Genomic DNA, 27,183 nt, shown 5'->3' on the forward strand with positions numbered 1-27,183 from the left:
GACAGGACCTTATACCACATTCACGTCTCCACTTTATCATTCCTTGACAAGAGAGAGACGTATGACAATTACCTCCAGACGGAATGAACCCCTAAGGGACGAGATGTACGGTCTACGAAAAGCCAGCGCGCCATGGAGCATGAGAATGGATTGGAACATGAATTGTAAAGCTAATCCTATGTTGGGATCAGTTGGATTTATTGAGTGGTGGAAGATGTACCTGAGACATTGTATAAAATGGGGAATTTGAGGGTTATTCTTATGGGTGGGTGCCTAAGTGTAGTAGCTGCCAATGTGACAAAAATCCACAGTAGAACCCTCCTGAACCAGTTCTGATTTTTATTAAGTCTAAGCAAGATGGCCAAGCTTCATTCATGCCGATTCACCACCATTTTTGACCACATCAATGCGATACGGAGCTCATCATACGCATTCTTCTAAGCCAGTCTATTCTGTTTTCCAACGCAGTCGACACAAAACATGTACAAAAATCACATTGTACCTCTCCCTGTCTATGTGATGTAGTCTCGCACATGCCTGAGCTCGTAGACTTCCTGACTCTCAGAACTGCCTCTACACAGCTGTCTCTCTAATATGACAACATAGCTGAGTAAAAACAAGAAGACCATCACTCTTTAAAAAGAACAAAAACTTTTTGTCTACTTTCAGCAAATTGTAATTGATGAGTGTGTGCGGGGCCTCGACTCCTTGTGGGTGGAACATGGAAGGCCGGGATTATACACATATGCATGGGTTCTTTCGAAATGTCCTTCTATCCATCAAATCCCCGAAACAGCAACAGAGGGAAGAATGTAAGATGACTACAAGTTCAAGAGGAGGAAGGGATGGCTATAAGTGCATAGATGGAGGAGAACTGGCATGTGTTGTAACATGAGAGAAGAGCAGGGGAGGGCTGAGAAGTAGGACATAGGCAGGAGTAAAGAATAGAAGGATAGGGGTACAAGGTTGGCACTGTCTTAAATTAAGTTTCACATCAAGATATATAACTGGCAATAAGCAGTTTGAGCCTAATTCTACTTATCATGTTCCTTACAGTAAAGCAGAGGTAGTCATCAGATAACGGCTCTCCCAAGACCCTCAACCAGCATTCATCTGCCCAAAAGCTGAAGTTAAAAAAACAGCTGGAGGGCTACCTGCAGGTTACCCCAAAGGAATGTCTGGCACATAAACACTTCTTCTTATAGATATCCCCGAAACACACAAACATCTTCAGTTTTAATCCCACATGCGGTGAGCGTACAACAAATGCCTGAGCAAGCGATTCCAGTTTTAATGAGTAAGATTATCACAATGAGAAAACATTGACAGCCCACACATTCCAGGTTGCTCCGTTATAGTTGACCTACAGCTGCCCCATGTGTTTAAAACTATGCAATTAATCGAATGTTCACGTTGTGGGCAAATGGAAACGCGGGTTCTTCAGAAATAGGTCCTATACACTTTTAAACTAGAACCTTCAGCAAAGAGATGGCGTGGGGAATATATTAATGGCTATTCCAGAGAGATGCAGTACATGGAAAACCACCGGTCACAAGTAACAGACCTTAGTCCGTCTCATAACCCTCAAATGAACCGTCTCATTAACTTTAAGTTTGTCCATATTCAGACACATGCCCCAATGGGAACCAAACGATCATGGAAGTCTCAAAATTCCATGTTCACAGCCAAATCCAGGAGTGCACCCAAAATACCCTGATCAGCAGCCTAAACTCTAGCTTAGTGAATAAACCCCCATAAAAGTTGATATCTACACGCCTTACATGATTTAAATATGCAAAGGAACAAAGTTTGAGTCAAAACTTTACAAGGGACACTGTATAAAGAACAGCATTAAAGAAAAGAAAATTTTCTTTAATGCACGTTGAATACGTTATATGTTTTATACTTTATACGGTTAACATAATATACTGATCCGTCAAAGTTACTCTCTTCAAAGAGTCAAAGCTTGGACTGCTATCAACTTATGTCTAGAGAAGGACTTTTTATTCAGTGATTGACTGCGAAGGATTCTTGTTCTCTAACACCCTGGCGGATTACACATTTTGGAAACAATTTTCAGCTAGGGTACTTTTGCTTCGTGTTGAACACTCTTCCCGACTGAGGCAAAGTCTATTAATACACGTCATATTTGTGGCACAGAAACTGTGTCCATAATGCCAGATGTCGCTTTAAAGCATCAGTACCCAGCACTCATATTTTATCCTCAACTGGTTCAGCCCCAGGATATTTATGGCGAAGAACCGAACCCTACATATGGGATGAATGTATACAGCTGTACTTAGAGGCAGGTTTATGCCTTTGGGGACTGTGTTGGGTCTTGAGTTGGAGTACAGTGATATTGTCTACCGGTGGGGTCGGTTACTTGAGAGGGGTCATATCTGATGGTGGGTAAGTGGTCTGCTGGTTAGTTAGTATAGTATGTAAGTATGTAAGCATAGTTGCTGGCTGTGTGTGGCCTTATTCTCATGTGCGCCATGAAAAGGGATGTTCAAAAATATGGAAACTTAGCTGATATGATTAAGCTTGATTCATAAGCTCCAAGGCAACAGACACTCAGATTCTGACTCCTAATGATCACAGAACAATGAGCTTTCTGTTATTGGCAAATATTACAATGTGAGTGCAGAGGAAGAATCCTTCATCGCTGACCTTAGGCTTTGACCACACCATATCCTCCTATGGGCATTCTGTGTACCGGGTGTATCAAAATATGTTTGAGACCTTAAACCTTTTGCCGTTTTTGAGAAGCCACAGAGAACATTAACATAAACGATTAAGCTCTGTAGTTTCTGAAAGCTGTTTAGTGCAGATGGTTTTAATCAATAATGTTTCCGTTATAGCTAACCATCGTAAACATGATGTCCTACTAGAAAATAGCCAGTAGAATGATAAGAACCATTCAGCCCATCTAGTTTGCCTTTTTCTCTTGATGTACAGACACAAACCTTAAGCAGTCCTTGATCTCATCTTAGATTCAGGATAGCCATATGCCTACCCCATGAACGTTTAAATTCCCTCACTCTATTGACCTCTATCACTTCTGCCGGGAGGTTGTTGAACTTATCTACCACCCTCTCGGTAAAGTAAAAGGGGCATTAAAGCATTGCTGTTCTGCGATTTCTTTGTTCTCTGTGTAAATATCTGAATGATGATTGTGATTGGCATAAAGCCATACTGGAAATTATTCTGGATCGTCCGCCTCCGAGATCAAAGTCCTTGCAGACGTATCTAGTCTCAGATATCTGCAAACACGCCCATGTTTTCATCACGTTTTGTTTATTTTGCCAACTCTCATGAATAAACTATATAGATAGCTGCGACTTCCAATAATCTCATCATTCCTATGGAACATCCACCAGAGCAGTCTTAAAATACACCGAGTATACGGACATCAACTGCAATGCTTTGCATTTATATGTACATTTTATGCAGGCAGTTCTTATGCACGTGAATTAGGCAGGTCATTCATATTTTATCTTTCATGGTCACTTTCCCTTCTCTTCCTTTCCCCTCGATATACTTTCATGAAATCAAATATTTCCCTTTGAATGAAAAGCCCTTTTGTAAAGCATTCTGGGTAATCAGATCAGAATACGATAGATTCTTTTAGCTTAGCACATTCATATATAAATCTGGCTGGAATACTTAGCTTTAAATCAACATGTGTCTCCGGTCCTTGACCCGCTAACACTCGCGGGAACATACTTACAATATGTTCGCAGTGTGGGGAAGTCACAGAAGTTGCATGCATTGTTAAACGACAGGTGTGGTAGGTTCAACATAGCCTTCTTTGTTTTACTTAGTCGTCGGTCTTGCCTAGCTTTTGCTTGGGGTGGAGGATAATGTTACCTAAGCTCTTAAAAGAATCCATAACTGTCTTTTTTCTGGCATTATGATTTTTATTTTCGCAGTATTTATCAGTTCTTCACTATGACAGAGTTTGGTTGGCCCTGGTTTGAGGTAGAAGCCTCCTCACCCATGCAATGGTATGATGCACCATTCTGTGTGTTCCTTGGTCTACTTAATAAACAAGCAGAGTTCCATCAATATAAGATTTGAGTTCTACTCTCAGAACAATATGGATTCCATTAGATGTTCAATACAAAGTAGCAACTGTAGACTACTACTTTTTGTGTGGAACCTACCCCACAGAGGGCAGGAAATTGTTCCTTGCAAGAAGTTACTTACTAAGCTGATCTTGAGTGCCTTCTCCATACTACTCAGCCCTCTACACTTAATAGATCAAGAAGGATGACCCAGTGACATCGGCCATCGTTTAGTAAGACTAACTTTTCCCCTTAATGGCATTTTCATTCTGACAACCTGATAATCTGTGTGAGTAGGATCCTGATGGCATCAGGAATGTCGTTTTGTAACATAAATAAGATACTTTGTTTATTCTGTTTAAGGCTCCAGGAAGTGAGTGTTTGTCGCAAGAATGGCAGTAGCTAATGAGCGACAGATTCTTAATTCCAAAGGTGACGTTGCAAGAATCTTAGCAATAATAACTCATTGCCTGCTAGAACAATATCTAGACAAAGAACGTATGCATTGTACACGTTGCCAGAAATGTTAGATATTAATGCAGATCGCACCAACTAGCACAGTACACTACAACAGCGACTCATCTTTCTCGCCTCCTTTCTGTCCCGAGGCAACATTTTAATGATGATGTCATAGGGATTATATTAACCACATTGTTGCTCTATGTAATACACTGAGTTTAAGCCATTATTTTACCTGTTTAGTTCTATGGAAGGCTGGCGGACATGGCCTGTCTGACAAATATGGATGTAAATAATTTAACACGTAACAGATGTGCATAAAGACCCGTCGGTAAAGGAGAGATTCTCAGGCTGGCTTATGACAATAGACCCGATACAGACAGCCATTACAGCTTTACCTAATAAGGGGGTCAAGATATGACATCATATGCCAACTCGTCAAGCCTCTGCTAGCATGGATCAGTGAGAGATCAGTAAAATATCTATGCCATTAATAGTACAGACCTCCTCTGTTCCATGCCACCTATAGAAACCAAGATTGTGGGGTTGAAGGACTGTTGGGACCCCTGGATGGTCCAGTTGCAAATGTACCCTCAACACCAGCAGCCTCTATAGAAGGGGTAAAGGCAATGACCCAGGAGTTAGTCCACATAGAGGAAAGAAATAAAAAACCATTGCAACCACCACTGTGCCTAAAAAACTTCATTCAGAAGTAGTAAACTCATTTTATTTTACACACATATGTCTTCTGCTGGGGACGACACAGCGTCACATGCACACGTAGCAATGAGAGATGTGCCAAGCCAGTGGCAAAGTGTTCCTGGAATCTTTTTTTTCCCCCCGACAGGTATGTGCTGCCCCCCCCCGGGAATGAAGGGAGTTATGTTTCCCTTACATAGTCTGAATCCCATTGCTGCCACGATATCTGCGGATGCATATTCTGTGTGCCGATAGTCCATTATGGATGAGTAAGTGTTAATAATAGCAAACAGCTTTTCGGTCTGGTGACAGTCACCTTCCCTGCGGGCCCAAGCAGGAAGTAGTGTGCTGTGTTTGTGTGCGTGTGTTGCTGGGTAGCCAGTGTTTATACGGGGACACACACGTTGTCACGCTTAACAACCAGCTCACCCTAAATCCATGTGTGGATGTCATTCTGCGAGCTCCCTCAAAAGGACATAAAAAGGAGCCAGGGTGGCTTATGCACTGGCTACATTATAACTCTTTCCATAGGGCAGGGGACAAAGGCTGCTACCGTATTACCCCTTGAAACTGAGATTTGTAGGATTGTAGTGGAACTCGCCCTATTATTGTTTCCATTTTTTTTTCATTGGGGCATGTGGTGACAGTAGCAGACCTGCTTGGGAAAGTTCTTTCCTGCCTGCAAAACTCACCCCTATAAAGAGTATAACAACATATATCGGCAAATAACTAAAGCATTAAGAATGCCATCTCTTTAATCAATGTGTATCCAAAACATACTGATAGGCTGAAAGCCTGTATTGCCATTGCAGCAGAGGAAAAACAACACATGACGTTTTGCGTCCATTTAAAGCTGCAAAGGGAAGAATATAATCAGACATCTTATTACTTTAATTTGACCTTCTAGGTTAATATTCGGTGTAGATCAAACCAGAAGTTCTGAATTCCTAATTCCAATATGGGGCATCTGGTTAATTCATTATACGTGGGAGCTGAGCGTCCTTAAACCAGACCACCCTAGTAAAGGTAGTGAGGATGCTTACCCAAAGCTACCCCGCTTTTGAATCACGATCTATCCAAAGGATCTCCATACTACAGCCAGACCACAAATAAACAATTATTAAAGACAGAGATGTTTCTAATATTAATTACTAAGCATTTTTTTCGTATAAGATTCTAACTAATAAATAATTGAGGTGCATTATATACACAAATATTACATATGGCTGTATTCCAGCATGTTAGTACAAGGCGTAGAGGGTAATTATTCTTTATAATCCATATGCTCAATATTCTGATGAGTCAGATGTGTCATTCGAACCCTGAACCATATTCCGTTATAGATTTTAAACAGAGTCAAGCACACAGCCCTGACTGCTTTAAGAATGGGGAAGAGACCCCCTGTCTCCTGACATCAAAATATGCAGCTTGGTTACACAAAGGTTTCCCCCACAAATTTGTACGACAGCAGTGGATCTTGTGGTCTCTGTAATAAAAACGGAATATGATGCGTAAACGAGGAGGTCAGAACAAGGCCAGGGTTTAGGAAGCAGCTGTCACTCTTGCACTGAGGTTTTAGGATATATTGTTCTATTTTCTAATCTAATCTGCACCTCCTACACCAGGAATGCAGAAATGTAACCCATCCACTGCCATAAACAACGAGAAGGATATAATCAATAATCCATGCGGTTTGTTTGGTTTTTAGTTAAACGGGGTTCTTGGACAGGTCTCTTCAATAAAGCATGGATGAAAATGTCAAAAGTGTCTTAGTTGTGCTATTATTGCTTAGTGTATTATTCTACGCTCAGTCTTGGTTACCCCAAACAAACCAATTTTGATGCAAATACATCAAGTGACAACTCACATTTGGGTTGCAATAAGACATGTAGTGTCACAGAAAGAATCTTTCCTTCTGTATCTGTAATACTCAATAACGTGAGCATTTCTATTAAATTACAAGTATAGTTAATCCTAGCATTATCTGTCTACTCATGGTGAGATGTCTGGGTGATGGGTGTTCTAGCAAAGTAAGAAAGGTGGTTTGCATGTAAACAGTGACCCCGGGAGCAATTGGTTATTCTATATGTGTGGGCAAATGCACAAACATCCTATATCTGCCAACAATCCTGATATGGCTTTGACAGTCCAGGATAGTGTCTTAAGTTTTATGATTATAGGCCACTGTGCATTATCAATACCCTTAGCTGCCATACAAAAGCCAAACCATGACACGGCACCTCCGCACAATGGGGTAGGAGACACACATGACATGACAATGTTGGGTGTCCTTATGAGGGAATCCAGAAGCTGCTACCCAATGGCGAGCTCCAGCCAGGCGCTGCTACCCAATGGCGAGCTCCAGCCAGGCGCTGCTACCCAATGGCAAGCTCCAGCCAGGCGCTGCTACCCAATGGCGAGCTCCAGCCAGGCGCTGCTACCCAATGGCGAGCTCCAGCCAGGCGCTGCTACCCAATGGCGAGCTCCAGCCAGGCGCTGCTACACAGCTGCACAAATGGAGCAGCCAAAATTTGACAATTGAATGACTGAGAATAAGACCCGAGAAACCAGGTAGTTTTAAAAACCTTATTCTATGTTATTGAAATTAAACATGGAAATTGTGTGATCTCCATAAGTTTATCTCTCTGACCTCCTGACTCCTAGGAGGTTGCTCCCAGACACCCTTTAATAGCTGGCATACATCAGATCTCACTTTAAGACATCACTGCTTAGACAAGAATCCTAAGCAGATCATCTCTATGCCAAAATGGCGAGAAAAATACCCACTGATATTTCTGCAGTGGCTTTTTTATTTACAGCTTGGCATATATTTTATTATCCTTCTATCTATTGTCCTTCTACACAACTTGCTCTACATTTTAAATGCCTTTACGTAAAACACACAACATGTATTTATACGGACATAGAATATGTAACAACAGTATGTAGGCTGATTTAGTATATAATAAACATAAAAACATAAAAGCTGCTCTTGTGCAAAGTATGTTTCAAAGATGTATAGACTTTAAAGGTACATTAAAGTGCTTGAGCACCATCTTCTGGATAAGGAGAAAAATGTGGTTGAACAACATACATGCAACAACACATATTAACTCCTCCGAGACGAGGTTAAAAAAAATATGTTAGCCAACATGAAAAAGAATATGAATGGAGCCCTGTCCCTCTGACACAGCACACGCTCCTATAGAACGTGGCAAACGTATATCCATATAGCTAGAAACACAGGTATATGTGACCTACAAAATATGGTTTCATATAACTTAATACAGGTAAGTCCACATTTTACCTTGATTCAGGTTACATCAAGTCTCCAGTCTAAACCAGACTTCAAGTTACATCATGACAGACTCATTAGCATCATAAATCCATACTATCGAGAAGGCAATAACTACTGGAAACAATCTTGCCACAATTTCCTTTCGATTCAAAAAATCCCATCGAACTGAGCTATTCTTGGAAAATAAATCTCAACTATATTAAAGGATTTTGCTTTAATACAGAGGACCCACTCGGTCTCTCAAAAAGAACAGAACAAGTGAAATACCCAAAAGATCTAATTTTTTTGTGTCTTACCTGTTAATCCAAAATGCTAGAATCTTGATGCCCTGGTTATTGTTCAGCGGCAGATACCAGTTCCTTGGTTTCAGTCCTGAGATCTTCAATCCCAGTAATGCAGATTTCTTTTTTTCTTTCTGTACAGGTGGCTCTTTAATTAGTACACATCTGAAATATAAATGCTGATTAATTCACTAGAGTCATACAGAGGTCATCTTCTAAAACAAATTGTAGCAGGTGAATAGATTCTGGGCCATGGACCCACCTGCAGTAAATTCCAATGTATGCTGGGTTCTTCAACTAGGTTACAGAAAAAAAACCGATATTCATGGAAAGTATTAATGTATGTGACAAGTTTCACCATTTGCTCCGAATTTATCATATTCCCAGGCACCAAAGCAGGGGTACTGCATGAACATAGGTGTGTCTATCAAAGATTGATGATATGCACAGACAATAGTTCTTATCACATTCATAGTGAGGGTTCTTACCTCAATTCTACACGACTCTAGGGCTTGTCATCTCAGGTTCCAAGTCTTCCTCAGGAGGAATACTATAGGTGTCCCAAAGCACTAAAAAAGTAAATAGAAATAATATTTATAATAAAAGATTTTCTGGGTGGGATAGAGGTAGAATGGGGAGATATAAGAAATATGAAAAATTGCTATTAGTGATACCAAGTACACAATCATTGCAGCTTGACAGAACTTACATTAAGTTTTCTTGTGGTCTCCGACCAATTTAGAAACATGACAATTTTAGCAACTCCAGCTTGGCCAGCTGAGCGCTTTGGAGTGGCAGTAGCTGCTAACATGGGACCACCTGATCAGAATATGAATCTAGAGACAGCTACATTGATGACAATAAACCAGACTTGGACCCCAGAAAGGGACAGGGGGTGCTGACCAATCCACTCCTGTCATGTCCACAAGCTCCATCATGGGAATGAGTTTTTAATGGGTGGTTTCAATGAAGAGACTATGGGCTATGTTTGTAGAGCTAAACCCAGAGCAAGGTGTCCCCTAACCTACACTTTGCTTTCATGTTATTTCATTCCTCCCGCTTTGGCCCTTGTTTCATCAAACACAAACCCATGCAGTGTTAGGACTGTTGCTTCCACACCTTTAAATTAACTAAACCAATCTATTCAAATTACCCATAGTTTTTTTCTTTTTGTTTGACAAGTATAATTGTTTTGGAGATAATTTGTTTTAATCTTATGGAAGCAGTTATCTTTTCTCCACCCACTTTGCAAAGGCTGTGTGAATTAATCAACAGCGACTTAAATGTAAGGCAGAGATAAAACGATGAGAAGGAATAATCACGCACACTTAGTTTTTTTCCCTGTGGTATATGCATAAGTGTCAGATAAGTATCAAAAAGTATCAAAATGAAACAGGTCCAATTCTCAGCCCAGTTGCTAATTTGTCCCTTGTTTCAAATGTTATTCCCGGTCTTTTATTGCAACTGGTAGCGTAAAGTAGTAAAGAGGTCATCCATCTTCAGAAGATCAGGTCTCATCCCTTGGCAGTTCATATGGCGCAGGTCCCGTGAGTTGATTTCTGCTATCAATCTTCTAGAGGATGAGCGGCTTGTTCTGCTCTTCATTCAGGTAAAGGGGTCTATTCACTAAAGGAAGAGTTGTGTTTAATCTCTTATACATCATGAAGGCCAACCCCCAGTGAGCATGCACTGCAAGATCTTCTATAATGTATAGTTAAATTATTGAGATTTCTTCAACATCCCCATGGCCATTAAATTATAGGAGTTCAGCCATTCTAATTGGGGAAGCCTACTGGTGTTAGCTTCATAATGAATATGTGATCGACAACCTGGAGAGATCCCATTATAACCAGAAGTGTATTGTGTATCGTGATCACCCAAATGGTCCATATGCCCAGTTTTGTGAGTCTACCATCACCCACCACCACCATTTAGACCTGCTGCCAAAGGCCAGAACACACCACGGGTGACAGTCACATGCAGCCAAGTAGGATATTTTGTAGATACACCTTATGATGCATTATTTATACACTTACCTGAAATTGGGTTCTTGCAGGCCTAGTTGGGACATCAGTATGTTTTATCTGCAAGTTATCATGCTATCATGTGCTGAATGAAATGCACCCAGCTTGAATATTTTTTCACCTATACATTAGCATGAATATGACACAGCACAATGTATAGGTGGAATTTTGTGCCCTACAAAGTGACCGCTTTTAATTTTGTACACTCTAAAATATGCAATTTGTCTTATTGCAAATTCTGTATTATCATTGTATGCACTGTCTTCATGTATGTAAATGTAAGCGTGTAAGCGTGAAAGACACTGGTTCTCAAGAAAAAAAACAAACAAAAACACAACTACAGTTGAGATATACAAAACATTGAAACATGCATACAAGGATAGCTTTAATTCTGACGGTTTCCATTTAATATTTAAATACCACACCAAACGTTTAAATTTAATGGTTCAAAGTCACATATATAAAATGTCAAACGTAAATTGCTACCCAGATTCAGATAGGGAACTACAAATGGTATGATTATCAGAGTTCACTTTTAAGAGACCTCGCAATATACATTTACCAAAATAATTCAAACTTTAAAATAGTTAAATATTATATGATTACTTTAGGTGCCCTAAATGGAAATATAGGCAATTGGCAAGCAAGGCGTTATCTTTATTCTAGAATAAGACATGCCTCTTAGGAGGCTATTAATTTAGACAAAATGTAAGGGAAGTTTAGGGATCTCTTTAAGACAAACTGTTAAGTTTCTTGTGCTTTTGGCTTCTTTTAATAAACATTGATTTGATGTAATACATTTCATATGTAAGTGTAACCATGTTTTTAACTGGAGCTGTTTGCATAATTAGCGGGTAAGAAAAATAAAAGTGTATTTAAGAGTTCAAGAAATTTTCAAGCTAAAGAAGAGGCTAGGAGTTTCCAAAACACATTTCCATGTATAACAGCTATTGCTTGTTAATACTCATCATGAACGAATTAAGAATCTCACAGGGTTTGGCCTTGCTTCCCCGGGGTCAGTTTATTATTTTTCAGGGCAGGAGCGGTGTTAAGCCATGCCCATACCTGGGAACTCTCAGGGTTTTGCATGGCTTCTCTGGGTAAACTCTGGGTCACAGGAGCATCCCAACAAGCCCCACTCCCTGCCCACTTCTAACAATGGTGTGTGTCCCGCCACGTCAGCAGGACCTGCATCCGGCAAGAGGGGGCTCCGGGTAGCCGGAGCCAGAAAGTTCCCAGGTATGGCCATGCCCAGTCACTATCCACGTCCCGACTACTCTCTCCAACCCAAGGCTGTCTGAGCTAGCCTTGCCCCATGTGTGGCTACCGCTGCCCCCGTCACAAAACCACGTCATCAGAAGAGTGACAGCCCTGGGTAGCCTATCCTGGGAAGTTCCCAGGTATCATTATTATACATTCAACTTTTAAAAGGAAATGCTAGCATTGTTAAACTTTTACAACACTTTACAACAATGTAAACAGTAGCTAAAATTCTTAAGCGAGTTTCTGAAAATAAATTAAAAAAAACAAAAAAAAACGCATTCATGCTCTATCAAGGTGCTGCCTTAAGAAAAAAAAAACAAGGGGCATAAGTACATTAATATTTCCATAGCCAAAAAATATACAGTCTAAACAAAAGTGCTTTTAAATAGAACATTATCATTTATATTATATACAATGGTATCATGTATATAAGTTCCAATTATGAATTAAACATAGATAATAATAAAACACTATCACTGGGGAGCACCATTTAAACAAAGGATTTACTCTATACTCTCCTATATATCTCCTAATAAAGAAAACAATACTCATTTTAAAAGTGATCTGTTCGGTTTCAAACAGTACCGCTTTCATTATTGTAGAATGTTGGCCCACTTAGATTCTAGCCTGGAACCTAGGATAGAGTTTTGATATTCCGAGCATACAAATAATGTGGTCATCACGCTCCATTCTGCTGACCCTGGTTCTACTAAAATCTTGTAAGTGGACACGTCTTTACCTGTGGCTGGAGTGGAATATAGATTCTGAAGATGGGAAGCCTTGCACACATGCACCAAAAGGTTTGAAAGGTTAACAAGGTGCAAGCCTTTCTCACAACTCAAAATCACTAGATCCATACAATATTAATACTACAAATAGTATTAATACCACTGTCCTTAAAGGTTTGTTTTTTTTTTGCACTGGTTAATTACCATGGTCAATACTGCCAACGATGATTAGAGATTTAAAATCACATACAGAACACTGGTTATGTGTGATGTAGCCATAGTGATAGTGTGCACAAATTTAGACAAAAAGTAAGAAACCAGCTCAAATGGTGTATCATTAAAATGAATAATTTGTATCCCAAGCACTATTGATTAACCAAAGCTTAGTTGTGTTGGGAGGAATCGCACCATCTCCACTCATTAACTATCCATTATAAGTCCCAATACCATGTTCTTGCCATTGGGACTGGGCCTTCCTAAATGAGATGGCATTTTTGTGTCAATACAATTCACCATTAAGTAATTAAAACACCTTTATGTAAAGCAGCTCTGTAGGGAATATATTAATTATTATTATTTATCCCCTCTTAGTATGTTCAGCTTGCTAACCATAGTCTGGTTTGTGTACAGAAGTCTACTAATTCTGGTGTACCTTCAGCTGCCAAAATCGTACTAAACGCTATTACAGAGATTTCACTCTACAAGTAATGTTTACTTGTACTTTATGTGTATTAATTCCTACCAAAACAGGACTGACCATTTAGGGATTAAGCTAATGCTTGTTGTTTGCCAAACCATTGGGCAGTTAAGAAAATCAATATACAAAATCAGTATGTGACCAAGGTCCGGTCACATTTCAGACTGGTTGCAATACTATTTACATTATTATGATACATGAAATGCATATTTTTAAGGGACTCAGAGGCTCCCTCTGTCATTAGCCACATCCCGCAGTCTTCTCAGGAGGGCAGTGTGGTTTTCAGGGCACATCCGCTTGGCCGGAGACTCGCTTCCTTCTTCTAGGATAATTCCTCTTTTCTTAGTGGGAGTCTCTCCTGTCCGGACCATGCTGTTAATGTCTTGTAACCTCTGTATCGAAGAATAAATGAAAAGAAAAAAATGTAATAGCAAATGGTGTTTTCTCAAAACGTGCTGCAGTCAGGGCTATGAGGGATGTTCTCATCAGACATAGAAGTATATGTGAAAAACAAGATGGTGACTCTCTACAGTTTCATCTATAGTGGCGATAAATGGGGCAATTATGCTGATAAGACACATTTTTGCATTAATTGTTATCTAGAAGTTATTATGCCTATGAGCCGGTCACGTGGGAAACAAATGAAAGGGTCTGCCATACACAATGAATACGAACTGTCCGAAAAGCCCTTCTTATCTATGTCTGACACTAGCTCACCTTTGCTGGGCTGAGGTTAAAGTAGTAGCAGATCTTTTCCCCAGATGTCATGGACGAGGCTTCAACATTGTGAGGGGAGATGTATATAGGATGACTGAGAGACAGCTGTACACGTCGCGGGGACAGAGCTTTTATTGAAGGGAAGGGCGAGAGTGGAGTAGCCTCGTTCTGTAAAAAAAAAAAAAAAAAAAAAAAAAAAAAAAAGAGATGCTGGTTACAATATTGCAAACATTAAGAGCAACATAAGGAGCAATGGTAATCCAAATGTGAGCCACAAACGCCAGTTGCCAGCACCGCTCTCCTGCACTTACCATATTAGCCTTAGAATACTTCTTTGCAAAGCTTTCCATCTTCTCAATGTAAATGCTATTGTAGAACTGAACAAGGTGCCCCCTTTCGTCTGCCTCCAGATCGCTGATGGCTCCGGTCGGTTGTGTGGGGGTGGAAGGAGCGCTGCTGGGCTGCGGCAATGGTAAGGTGCTACTGGACCTCACCACTGGACTGGGCTCACGGCTCTCTAGATAAGGATTAACAGAAACACCGTCGGGTTATGAACAGATAGCCTATATAGACAGACCATTGTCTCATCAACTACAAACTGATTTTTATTTCTTCTTCAAGTATTCCCTAAGGCAACTTCCCAAACCATTCCAGGAATACTATTTCTAGTGCTATTTTCCAGTTTTGTTTCAGGAGTTTTGTGTTTTCAAACTACACATCCTTTCACCACACGCAGCAGAAAGTTCCTTATTGGGATCTCTGGTGTTACCTAGAGGGGAAGTCTCTTGGGCATTAGGGTTACTGCCAGACTGCCTTCTGCATCTCTTTAAGAGGACACTTCGGTATACCTGTGGGAAGAAATTGAACCAGTTATGGAGGTTAATTTTGTACAATATATAGTCAATGGGGTTGATTCACTTGAATGTAACATAAAGTATTTTTTTTCTTAAGGAAAGGAACTTAATGAACACTTACATCACTCCTTGCATGGGGTTGAGTACGATAGAATCCCATGATGCTGTGGAATGATAGATTTTCTTTTGTGATCTGAACAGTGAGATAAAATAGAGGAAAACAACTAAATATGGTTCACTTTGTAAGAAGAAAAACCATCCTCATCTTAATATCTATGTGGTAGCTGATCCTATTTGAGTTCTCCCATGTATCTTACCTTGGCCATCACATACACGGCACACATCAAGAGCTGGTCTAGGTGTCGATCCTTCATCATGTCCGGGTAATGAACCAGGCTGTACTCTAAGCAAGTCCAGATTTTATCTCGGAGATCATCAGAAATATCCAGCTTCTGGCAGAGATCTTGGAGACGGACACTGGCTAAAGTGTAAACCTATTCAGAGAATAAACACAGTAAAAACAATGATGGGGAAAAAAAAAAACCATAGATATAATTATGAATACACATACAAATTGATTTGATGGAACACTTTTGGCAAGCATTATGCTATGAAAGATTCTTGGTCTCGTTTGAACCTATTTTGTGAGAATTACCTTTCTGCAGAATAGAGAAAAGGAGTTGGCCTTCTTCAGCTTAGCGCTGGCCAGGTTCTGCCGACTTGGGGATGATGGAACCTGTGTGGCAGTGATTTGCATCGGCTGAGGCGTCACTGGTCCTGCAAGAGCCTGAGCGGTGAGGGGTTGCACCGAACCGGCCACGTTGTGAGGCTGGCTGCTGACATTCACTTGTACGGGGAAGAACGTTATCCCTCCGCTCTCATTGGCAATGCCTGAGTAAAAAGTATTGCAGACTTCTTAGAACCGATTTAGCAGCTCTTATTACAAGTTTGTGTTAAATAAAATGCACGGCATTTTGTTATAATATGTCGATGAGCATTTTCAAACAGCTAGAGGTTGTCACCTTGCACAGGGATGGTGACCGTTTGGCCATTGTTGGCTGTCACAGTGGCAGTAGCCATCGTTACCAAGGTCTGCCCTGGAAGCGGAGGAGCACTAGCAGGCTCAGCTGGAGTAACGCTCTGGGAAGCTTGAGGTGTACTTGCAGCATCAGACGGGCTGTCTGTATCAATAAAGAGGCGTCTTCGTGTAGTACCAGCGGCGGGGGAGCTGTATCGCTCACTCAGAGTAACCGGGGAAGAGGGAACACCTAAAAGGAGAGAAAAGAAGAAAGAAAAGCTTTTGATTATGTTTAAACTATGCTTAGAACATAGAAAATGTGTTCAGTCTTGGTTTCCGACCATCTTCCATATAGACATCATCACATCTGATACTCAGACTTTGGGTCACTTACTCCTTGCTAGGCCTGCTGCATCAGCACGGATCTCGTTCACTCTTCTTGGGGTGAGAGGCGTGGGGGAACTAGTCAAGCTGCTACAATGCGATTTTACATAATGCTGAGGAGGCATGACCTGAAATAGAAGAAAACCAAATATCAAGTTATTTTGGAGTATTGACTTGAATTGATGAATGTAAAATAATGAGCACATTGAAAAGTAACGTTGAGCTCTTTGTTAATAGATGCTGTTTTGCAATATTTATTTCTGTGGCATTACTAACCTCCTTGCAGAATGGGATTTTCCCATCATTTTCTCTAATCTTTTCCCATAGGGGTGAATCCAACTCCCAGGCCATGCTCTCCAATATTTGCTCTTCAATATGTTTTAGATGTTTTACCATCTCCCGACAAAGACCATCCTCTGCCTTTATGAAGATCTCAATCACCTGCAACAGGAAAGTGTGGCAGCATGAATAGTTCAGTGTATGTATATGTGTGTTATATATATATATATATATATATATATACACACACACACACACATACATGCACACACACGTAACATCAAGTCCAGGGATGCATTATGGTACACCCATTACAAGGCCCAGGTGTCTCTCCTTCACAAGGAGCTCAGTGTAAGCTGCAGCCAGCACCAAGTAAGAAACCCACTGTGTGTGTGATTATGTGTGTATGTAACTGTATTTGTCTGTGTGTGTAATGTATGGTAAAGAGGGGTTAATTCTCTGAAACCGCTCATGCCTGGTAATACAGGGGTTGATTTCCTGAAACTGCTAATTTCTGGTAATGATTGTATTTATATCATAATTTAAATACAATATTAATGGTAGAAGTAAAATGTGGTCACTAGTGCTAGATTCTAGCGACGGCACCCCAAATTTCTGATGGCAGCCCTGGGAAGGGTCACATCATCCCTTGTCCACGTTAAGTAGGAACGGCGCAACTTCAAAACATGCCCGCAGTACATTTCGATACTGACAATATTTCTAATACATAAATTAAATCCCTGCAAAATGAAAATGTAACCTGGTTTTAACTGGACAGGGGCAGACATGCGAAGGAAGAAGAATGGTAGCAATAAAAAGGGGAAAGGTAATTTCTCTTTGCATACCTTATAAAATTCATAAGGCACCAGGTCAAACATTACAATTATTTGAGGGAAGTTGCCTGAAGGCTTGTAGGCAAATATGATAATCTCCAGACAGCAAGCTAACAGTGATCTGTGGAAGACATCCTGTTCCAGAATGACCTGAAATAAAGTGACATCATCCATCAGATTGCTTAACAGGGCAACGCCATGTCTTCTTAACGGAAAACCAAAAACCTTAGTTCACTTACAGAAAGGTCTGCATCACCAAGGCGCTTTTTCTCCTGGTTTATAATCGTCTCTAGGACCTTGTAATAGAACACTTCAGCAAAGCAGAAATATTTTCTTGCAATGTCTGTGGAAAGAAAAATATCTTGCTTCATCTATACTGGCCATAGTCAGAACGTGCTGCCATTGCATTTGTTTGGATGTGATGCTTCATAGTGAAGCGAAGTTCATAGAATCTTATATACATTCAAAAACAGACCAGGTTTCAAGGTTGGCTCTAGGAAGTGGGATAATGACATATTCTGTCAATTAGGTTAATTTAGCAGTACTCCACAAATCATGGTTTTAATATTTAAGAGATGTGGGGCTGCATATGAAATAAAACCTAAGATCCCTGAGCGTGTATATTGCCCATTACACAACTATATTCCTACATTATACCCCTCGCCGGAAAATTAGGTTGATATTAAGCTGCATCAGAAATACATCTTCAATTGCCATAAGCTAACTTTTTGGCTCATGCTATTAAAACCACAAACTGATTGAACCACTTAAGTGATCATTTTCCTTACCTTTGCAATATTGACTGTCTTCTCCTTCAGAAACAGTGTGCTCACAGAATGTATCAAACATATCCTTCAGCCGCTGCACAATTGCTTGAGTGGGATCTCTTGAACAAGACCTAGGGTACAAATGAGGTACAGGTTCAGTATAAGCCCGCAAGAGCAGGGCCCTCTTACCCTCCTGAACCGGTTGGTCTTAACATGTGTATGTTATTGCACATTTTGTATACTGTCTGCAGCTTATTAATGTAAATTCACTAGGCCACATCTTCTGATCTGTCGGTAGCCTCCTCTTACCTTAGCATCTGAAGTAGCCGCTCACTGGGAGATGGTTTCAATCCAGATAGGATGGCAAAAAGCCGGCTCACACTGTAGGCTGCGCTGGACACTGGCGTAGTGTACGGGTTGCTATCCCGTATGTATTTTACACTTGTAAGCGGGGTGGAAATCTGAAGTGATTTCATCTGTGATAAAGGAAATAAGCAAGTGCTACATGAATATACAATAGTGTTTCCAATATACAATGTTTCCAAATATTTTTTAAGGCATTGGCTGTATCGGCCAACTCAAATCCATACTATTATCATTACTGTGAAATCCACATCTTTATTGCCCCTGACCTGAGGTACAAACTCATTTGCAAACAACGATATGAACTAACATTAAAGGTCTTTTTTCACGCTGTCCTACAATAAAAGGGTTCATCAGGGAACATCGGGTCCTACCGCCACACTCATGCGTTCCTTAACCTTTTTCATGCCTTATAACCCTACTCAAGGAGCGAGGCTTTTGCTTAAATGTCTGTTGGGTGGACTCAGATCTTTCTCTTTCAACGTTTTAACATTGACACTGCCTGCCTTTTCTTGGCTTTAACAGGGGTAAAAATAAATAAAACAAGGTTGTGATTTCGACTCATTAGTTTTTTTTCTAATTACCATTTCAAAGTGTTGCTGTAAATTCTGAGTCAGCTGAGCCCTCTCTGTAGACCCAGTTGTTTCTGCAGAATTCAGACAGCGACCTATACTCCCGATCTCCTCCACCGCGTCCCCGAAGAAGACTCTCTCATCCAAATGTCCGGCAGACAGCACATATCCTTCGTACGCCTTATTAATGGATTTCCTGTAAGTGAGAGCATTACACGTATAGATTCCATAGTTGTTTTGTAGAAGAAACATCTTGCTGCAGAATTAATTCGGATTAATATTATATGCTGTTGGCCCTGTCGTATTATCAAGAGCGACTGCCGGCGGCATTCTTGGTTTAGCTACCTTACGCGGTTGCCCGGGTTCACCGTCACTAGAGTATCAATTACACGACAGATGAATGTAATTCACTTACAAGCACTCTGCAAAGTTCCCTGGATCCAGAAATCCTGTGAGTGCTTCAGATTTCCCCTTCAGGACCTGGAAAGTAGAGATGTCGTACCATTTTACTGGTCATGTTATCATGGAGTGTGCCCTGCGGTTAATTTACATATAGGGGCTCATGTTTATGTCTACAGACTTAACAATATAATCGTTTACATGGCCTATTAATGCGCTGCCACTAGTAGGAATGTAGAAAACACATTTTTAACTACTACGTGTAAACAGTTTTAGGTATTATGTCACTTAGAAAAAAACAAATAAGTTATGACCTAATAACAGTGACAGAAATAGGATGAAATAGGATGTAATAGGTTTAAACCCCTGAAATATGCTTCCTATGTCCCAAAAAGCAAACCTTTCTGTGGAAGAGTTTCCGGATATACGGCTTCCAGAAATGTTCCTTAATTCCCTTGGCATCTAGAAGTAAACCGTTATGGAGGCTACAGAGGGTCTCAATGATGCAGGGAGACTCAGCAGGAGGTTTAAAATCTTTACTTTGGAAATCTTCAGGAAGACCTGCCCAAAATACAAATGGTGTCCCGTAAGCAGCTAAAACACTTAGACTACAGTATCCAAAAACAAGGGAATTTACTTGAATTACGATACTATAATAACGAGTCAGCAATCATGATTAATTTAAACTAAATAATGTGCCGTAAGGCTCTTATGTTTCTAACGTAATGTCAGGGGGACAATTTATCATTTTTGTGTAGTTTATACCACTGAAATTGGGGTTCAGAAGCTCTCGGCGGTTGGCGCACTGAAGGGCATTCCCATAAACCAGGTCCAAAGTGCAGAGCAAGAGATGGTATGAATTCACCAAATCATCACTGATCATTGGAAAGTTTCCTATAAAACAAAAAAAAATCAGAAAGATGCTCAGAACAGATCAAGAGATGAATCAGCCAAACGGGCACAGAAAGGGGCAAATGCATATGGGGGCTCGACACAATCTCCCCATGTAAGGGGGATCCGTGATAATTTAAAGAACACATGATGAAGTGTCCCTTTAAAAATGGAAGATTCTGTATCTCAAGCCTCTAACATCTTTTAAAGGGGCCCTTGTGATTTCTAAAACCCTTAATCTGCTTACATGGTCCGGATGTCAAGTATAACAAAAAATGTAGAACTTTGGTAAAAAGCCAATATAACATATTCCGCAACACTTAATTACATCTCCATTTTATCACAAAAATCTGCTATGTGATGGCAGTGTCCCTCTCAATAAGATTACGAGGTCCTGTCCATGTATTGTAGAAATAAAAATCCCAACAAGCTCAGCAACCCAATGGCTTCCTCGTCATCATGAGAGTTGAAGTTCCATGACCACCTTTTGGGCTGTTCCAGCGGACAGGAAACGTCCAACAGATGCGGACCCACAACGCTGCCTTCTGTTTTGTGGAAGATATCTGCTGGGCATCATGAGAGTCGCATTTTAACAAGCGCCCTGACCCCCCCCCCCCCCCTATAATTCTCTGCAGACTGTATGATTTTAGTAAAACCGTGTTACAAAAAAGCAAAAGTAAACTCAACACAGGAAAGCATCTAACCACAAAACCAAAACAGACCTGCAGTAGCAGCACGATGGCGGCATCCGGTACGTTCATTTTCCAGAGTAATAAACCATTTACACGACAAAGACCCTTTTGCGCAAGTTTCATTGTCCAAGCATAACACATGTTCCTCTATTCCAGACACCGAGCCACATTTCTAAAGAGCAAGTCTGGGGCAAAGTTCTAAATCAATACACAACTATATTGTGAACACCCCACAATACACACACGCAGGGGTATTTTTTCATTTGAGAGGTTAACTATCACCCGATAGATCTGCTGCTTCCAATGATTTTTGTATAATAATAAAACGTACAACGTGCTATGTCATATCACTGCTGGCTGCAGAAGATAAACCCCCTTTAATTACCTGTCACCGCATCCAGTCACCTGCCCCCAGCAAGCAAGAACAAGCACCGGCAGCTGCGAGCGGCTGACAGACAGAGTCTGACTCCCATCAAGAAAGGCAGGGCAGCCCCGGTAGGAAACTGCTCCTCATTGGTCTGAGAGGCGACGCTCTCTTGCACAGACAAGCCCAAACTTGCCTTCTGTGTATAGTTGCTATGATAAGAGATGCTGAACCAAAAGGATTTAAAAGGCCAGCCTAGCTGAAATATCACTGCTCGGCACTTTTCCTTTTAATTAGCGACTTAAGAATGTGTTTTCCTTAAAAGGCAAAATGAAACAATAAAATAAAAGCAAAAACAAACAAAACAAAGCAAAAGGAAAACGAGAAGTATCTTTACTCGCTCACTAATACTCGTATGACTAATGCAACCGGCCACAGAAAACTGCAAACTGGAAGAAATACATACATTAAGCATTAGCCAATACTCCTAAATCATGACTAGTCCAGACAGGACTCGCCACCTGGGACTATATAGACCCGTGTCTCGCTGGTCCAAGGTAACAAGCCAGGCTTCTCACTGTAACAGCGTTCAGAAGAGGGAAAGTCATATAAATGTATCGTTTGCATCACTGATCTCTGATTTATAAACTACCCATTTACAACATCCACATGATAAACAAGCAAACCTTCGTTTGTTTATATTACAGGAGCTCTTCTAAAGCAACTATCGTCTGTGTGTTTGCATTGGCCGAGACACCCAAAAAAGTTTCTGCTGCTGTATAGCATTAGAATATGCGTTTACCAGAAGTAGCTGCACCCCTCTCACCTTGACCCTGCGCAGACAGGTGAAACACTTTAGCCTTCATATGTACTTTAATGCATATGATAGCTGAGTGGCCCCGAGTGAATAACACTTGATACATATCCCACTGGCCCAGTCCTTAAATACCAATATCTTCAATGTCTGGCTTAAAACCAACTCTCCAGATCTACACGTGCGGAGCTTCAATTTTCACAAAGAATTTAAGAATCTGAAATGTGATTATTACAATTACCTTTGGTGTAGATGAAGAGCACCCAGCAGAACTGGAATACCTCAGACACGGTACACGGCTGACGCCTAGAACAACCAAAAGAAGATCGTCATGCCTCTGACGAACACATGATCTCCACCACAATCTTAAGGTCACCAATATCACTATAAATCCAGGTTCAAACTACCTTTTTCCCCCTCAAGCTGAATGAGTATAACTTACCCCTTGACAACCACTAGGAAAGTATACAGTTCTAGAACACAAAGTAATTATTGGCGGCTAGCATAATGTTGCTGTACAGTGCTGCAGAACATGATGGCAATATATACCGTAAATGCATAAATAACACAACGAATCGAATACAGATTTTTTTATACCTGGAGTAATCACTACGGAAACCAATAATCTTCCTCTTATTTGTTCCCGTTCTGATATATTAATTATATAACAACATGTAATGCGTAAGGTTTTTGCTGGAAATAATAGGACCTTAGGCTTGTGCACCTTGCATCTTTATAACCAGGATTGGGATGGCTAAAAGGGGACAGTAATGCCCCTGTTTTTTTAGACATCAATGAGTCACATGGTTAATATCTCACTGATGCCCTTCGTTCACTGAAATGAACATTGTTTTACAAAGAAGCAGTCCTTGTTCACTGTTCCACCAGCTGCTGCCCACCTCTTGGCACCCATCCCGGTCTACATTATTGTAGTCCCAATTCTGTTTCTGGTGCAGCCACGATCCGCATGTTAATAACCTGGTTCTAGAACCCCTCTACCTACACCCACCTTTGCTTTCGACCTCTGTGCTGCCGTGGCTGTTCTTCTTGTGGGTTCTTGAAGACTTCTAGAAAGAGCGGATTGTATTTCTGGAACAAGACAGCAGTGACCGTGAAGTTCCGTTCCAGCTTCTCTGTCCTCCGACGAAATTCTTCTGGTAGATTTGCCATGTCCTCCCACTTCTTCATTTTGCTGAAAAACTCAATCAGACTAAAAAAATAAAATAAAATTATAACATAAGCTAGGATCCAAACTGTTGAAGCCTTGCATCAGTGAACAAGTAACTATACAATTATAATACGGTGGGGAGAATTGACCTGTAAATTTGAGGAGCTATTGGTAGTCATGCTGCAGTTCTGGTGCATTTCATGAAGGTAATGATTAGCTTGGTCGCTAGTTATGGACGCCGGCTGCCTTAACTGTGCCATTGATTAAATGTCATTGCATTATATGGAAGCGAAGATACTAATTAGACCACGAAAGCCAATAAGCTAGACCTGCATGTACACGGTTCCCATGATTCTGTAAAGGGATGTGCTTGTGGCAGAGCTTTTTAGGCCCCAATAGTTATATTAGTAACATGAACTGGCACAGAGGCCAGCGTCTGCTACAGCCTACGACTTCAAGGTGAAAATCAAGGTGGTACCTAAAAGTTTGGCTTATACATGGTTTGATACCACAGATTAAAACACTTTCACAGTCTTTCCTATGACGTACCTCAACTCTGAAGAGCTCAGGATTCTGGTCAACGACACATAGTTCCCCTCCACCGTCCCTCTGCCCACCGTCGGTACAGCTTGCCTGCATGCCACATATAATGCACATGCCAACCAGTGCAGGGAATTACCCTGTCAAAACAAGAAGACAGAGGTTGAAGACGGAAGTATCGACGTAGAAAAGGTAGATGTTACATTTTAATTGGAAGCCGCTGTGAAAGATGTAGGACTGCACCCATCCATCGACTGTTACCATGTAACAATTAATCTAAAGCCGGCAATGTTTGATGATCTCTCTTACAATAAGGACAGACATACACACTATTCATGTACATGACAAGCTTGATAAATCCCAGGAGCCATTGACCCATTGCTTCTAAAGTTCTTGCTACCAGCTTGACTTATTTTATATATTATTCTATAATCTGATGACCAGAGTATGTAAATCTCCAACCATATACACGTACTGTTCCTCCTAATCATAAACTGAATCAGATTGAGTCCTCACTGATTGATTGTATAGCTCTGAGGAATTTGATGGAGCTATATAATTTTAAAAAAAAAAATGAAATAATCTGTAAAGTAGACTGGTCAGACTTGGACCAGGGGGCCACAAACCTGTCAGAATCTTAGGATTCCTATGAAATCCAATCAAGTAATTAATTACATTACATCACAGAGAATCAATGAGGACTTCTTCATTCATAAGAAACTGACAGACAACCCTGGATGGCCAGGTTCTAAAAGAGCTTTGTGAGATAATCAGTAACACTGAAAGTGAATTAAAACAAATTAAAAATCGATTTTTAAAAAAAATTAAAAGAAAAAGCTAAATTCAAAATAGTTCTAAGCTTTGCTCTATTAACAGATCAAATTGATATCAACAGAGATCAGTGCTTACTGCCTATTAATAAATAGAGATGGGCATTATGAAGAGCAATTCTCGGTCAAAATTCTAAAAGTGGGGAAATCATTACTAAAACTTTCCTTATAAACTACAAATCAGGGAAAACATTCAAATGTTTACAGATCTAATAAATATTTTTAACACAAGTGTTACTGTGTTGCAGATGGAGAAAATATTTGTGGATATGGTGACTGTTCCTCTTCCTTTGTTTTTTTTTTTTTTTTTTTAAAACACGTATAAACTTTAGTTATCTTAATTTCAGTATTTATATATGCAAGTTCGTTAGTGCCAAGAAAAAAAAAAATTCTGCCTTCAAATGGAGGACTCGACAGTGAAATCAATTAAAATATCAATTACACTCCAGCAGCAGTCAGTGGGGACTCCATCGAACTACTCACCATACCAACCCCAAACAAACACCCGATTTCAAACCCTGTGATCCAGCGAGCTGTAAGCCTACAAGCCAAGCCAACAGGACCACCAAAGCAACCTGCGCTATGGCAACAGCATCACAAGCCAAGACTGATTATACCACACCAGACTACTGGTATCGCTGTACCTAAATAAATACTACGAGTGAAAATAGGATATAAAAAGAAAAAATGTGCTTTTTTGTCTTTATAAAAAAAATAATATATTGATAAATTGACTTTGTTAAATATATCTGGCTCTCAGGGTTGGACCCAGACACTGAGCGTTTTTGCCCCAATATCAGGGTGAAGGGGCAGATTCCCAGGGTCACTCAGTCTGGCACGGACTCCTTTCTATATGGAAAGTGCACAATGTGATATTAAAGGGATAATATATGGCATTCTCCCATCAGGCGTCTTCCACTTGATGTAAGAAAATGTAAAGTCATTATAAGCCAAAAAAACGCCATATGAGGTCACCGCAAAAATAAATAAAACTAAATAAATAATACATATTATATATATATATATTTTGCATGGCCTATTATATATCTGTATAACAGATAAAAAATACCTGTCCCTACATTTGATCGTCATTTTACTAAACATTTAACCCATTAAGGCAAGGAGTTTGAGCAATACTGTACACACTCCTCTGGCATTATTACATAAACACATCTGTCAAGCCCTTTAAGTCCACAAGGTGGGGTTGGTGGGTGTAATGCCTCCCGCCCCCGCTGTCACTAATTGCCCCCACCAGGGATATATACCCCATACCCTACTGGCAGGGTTACCCCAGGGATCGAGTGCCCGTGTAGCCCCTCACCTCCAGGGTATAGTTCTGGCTTATCCTGCCGTAGCTGTCCCAGGCCTCCCCCCGGGCCCTCTCGTCCATGTTAAGGCTGCTGCAAAGCTCTTCATAGCGGTGACGAAGCTGTTCCTCTCCATGTCGGCTCTCCTTGTCCTCCTCCTCTTCCTTAATCATCTTCAGGCCTCACCCGGACCCCTTCACGTCCCTGTCCCCAAGTAAAGCCACACAGCGCCGCGACTGACAACGCGAAGACATTTAAAAGTCTCGTCTCCGTCTGACAGCAGCGCAATGGGATTCACAGACACAGTTACGGCATTCTGTCACTGTAAACCCCCCTGTTCCACAATCGAAGCTACGCAGTTTTCGTAGATATGACGGGAAGCTGTGAGTGTAAAGGGGCGGGGTGAACTCTGCTAAATGTGCCTTTCTGATTGGACAGTTCTATTAAAGCGCCCAAGTCTATTGGTTAGTTTTACCTCTTAGACATTTCATTGGCTGTCGTTATAAATGTATTTGTTTGGTTGTAGAGTGGAGGATTGGACCTGAGCTTGTTGTCAATGAGACTGTAAACTGTGCTTAATGTTATGGTTAAAACAGATACAATCACAAGCAAAACAGTATAAACATTTACCCCCCCCCCCCCCCCCCCCCCGCTAATGGAGACTCCGGATTACCAAGTGTATGAACTACAATTATACAGATATCTAGGTAGAAGGCACAGCCATAAAACATTATATATTTATAAGATCTCTATAATAAATATATATCGTATAGTGTATTGATTAAGATATTAACATATGATACAGTGTACAAGGAAAGGCTGTCTGTATACATTTTAAAATTTTAGGGGATACCCAGCGAACACCATTCAAAAAC

The 27,183-nt window shown here is 40.6% G+C and overlaps 1 protein-coding gene across 1 annotated transcript; it reads right to left on the bottom strand.

Moving 5' to 3' along the window:
• Positions 1–13,737: 13,737 nt before the first annotated feature.
• LOC149298434 (retinoblastoma-like protein 2) lies at positions 13,738–26,481 on the bottom strand. Its single transcript, XM_089487275.1, has 22 exons — positions 26,323–26,481; positions 24,181–24,311; positions 23,473–23,673; positions 22,705–22,769; positions 20,468–20,596; positions 20,103–20,263; positions 19,719–19,783; positions 19,316–19,499; positions 18,678–18,844; positions 18,390–18,499; positions 17,841–17,944; positions 17,614–17,751; positions 16,766–16,930; positions 16,500–16,617; positions 16,110–16,355; positions 15,743–15,978; positions 15,405–15,581; positions 15,209–15,280; positions 15,003–15,081; positions 14,545–14,750; positions 14,234–14,401; positions 13,738–13,908 (listed from the first exon to the last, which is right to left on the bottom strand). Exons 1-22 carry the CDS (start codon positions 26,479–26,481, stop codon positions 13,738–13,740), a joined length of 3,252 nt encoding a protein of 1,083 aa, XP_089343401.1.
• Between the last annotated feature and the right edge of the window lie 702 nt (positions 26,482–27,183).

Source organism: Sceloporus occidentalis, unplaced genomic scaffold (assembly GCF_023333645.1).
Source record: "Sceloporus occidentalis isolate IW3139 unplaced genomic scaffold, rSceOcc1.0.p SCAF_32, whole genome shotgun sequence".
Taxonomy (NCBI): Eukaryota; Metazoa; Chordata; class Lepidosauria; order Squamata; family Phrynosomatidae; genus Sceloporus; species Sceloporus occidentalis.

What these genes read in the sequence shown, in the direction of transcription:
- LOC149298434 (XM_089487275.1), bottom strand. Translation starts at nt 26,481, where the DNA reads ATGATTAAGGAAGAGGAGGAGGACAAGGAGAGCCGACATGGAGAGGAA. An exon ending in TGCCTTATGAATTTTATAAG is followed by an intron (nt 16,931 to 17,613) that starts GTATGCAAAGAG and finishes TTCCTGTTGCAG; the next exon opens with GTGATTGAGATCTTCATAAA. An exon ending in TTAACCTCAGCCCAGCAAAG is followed by an intron (nt 13,909 to 14,233) that starts GTGAGCTAGTGT and finishes TCTTCGATACAG; the next exon opens with AGGTTACAAGACATTAACAG.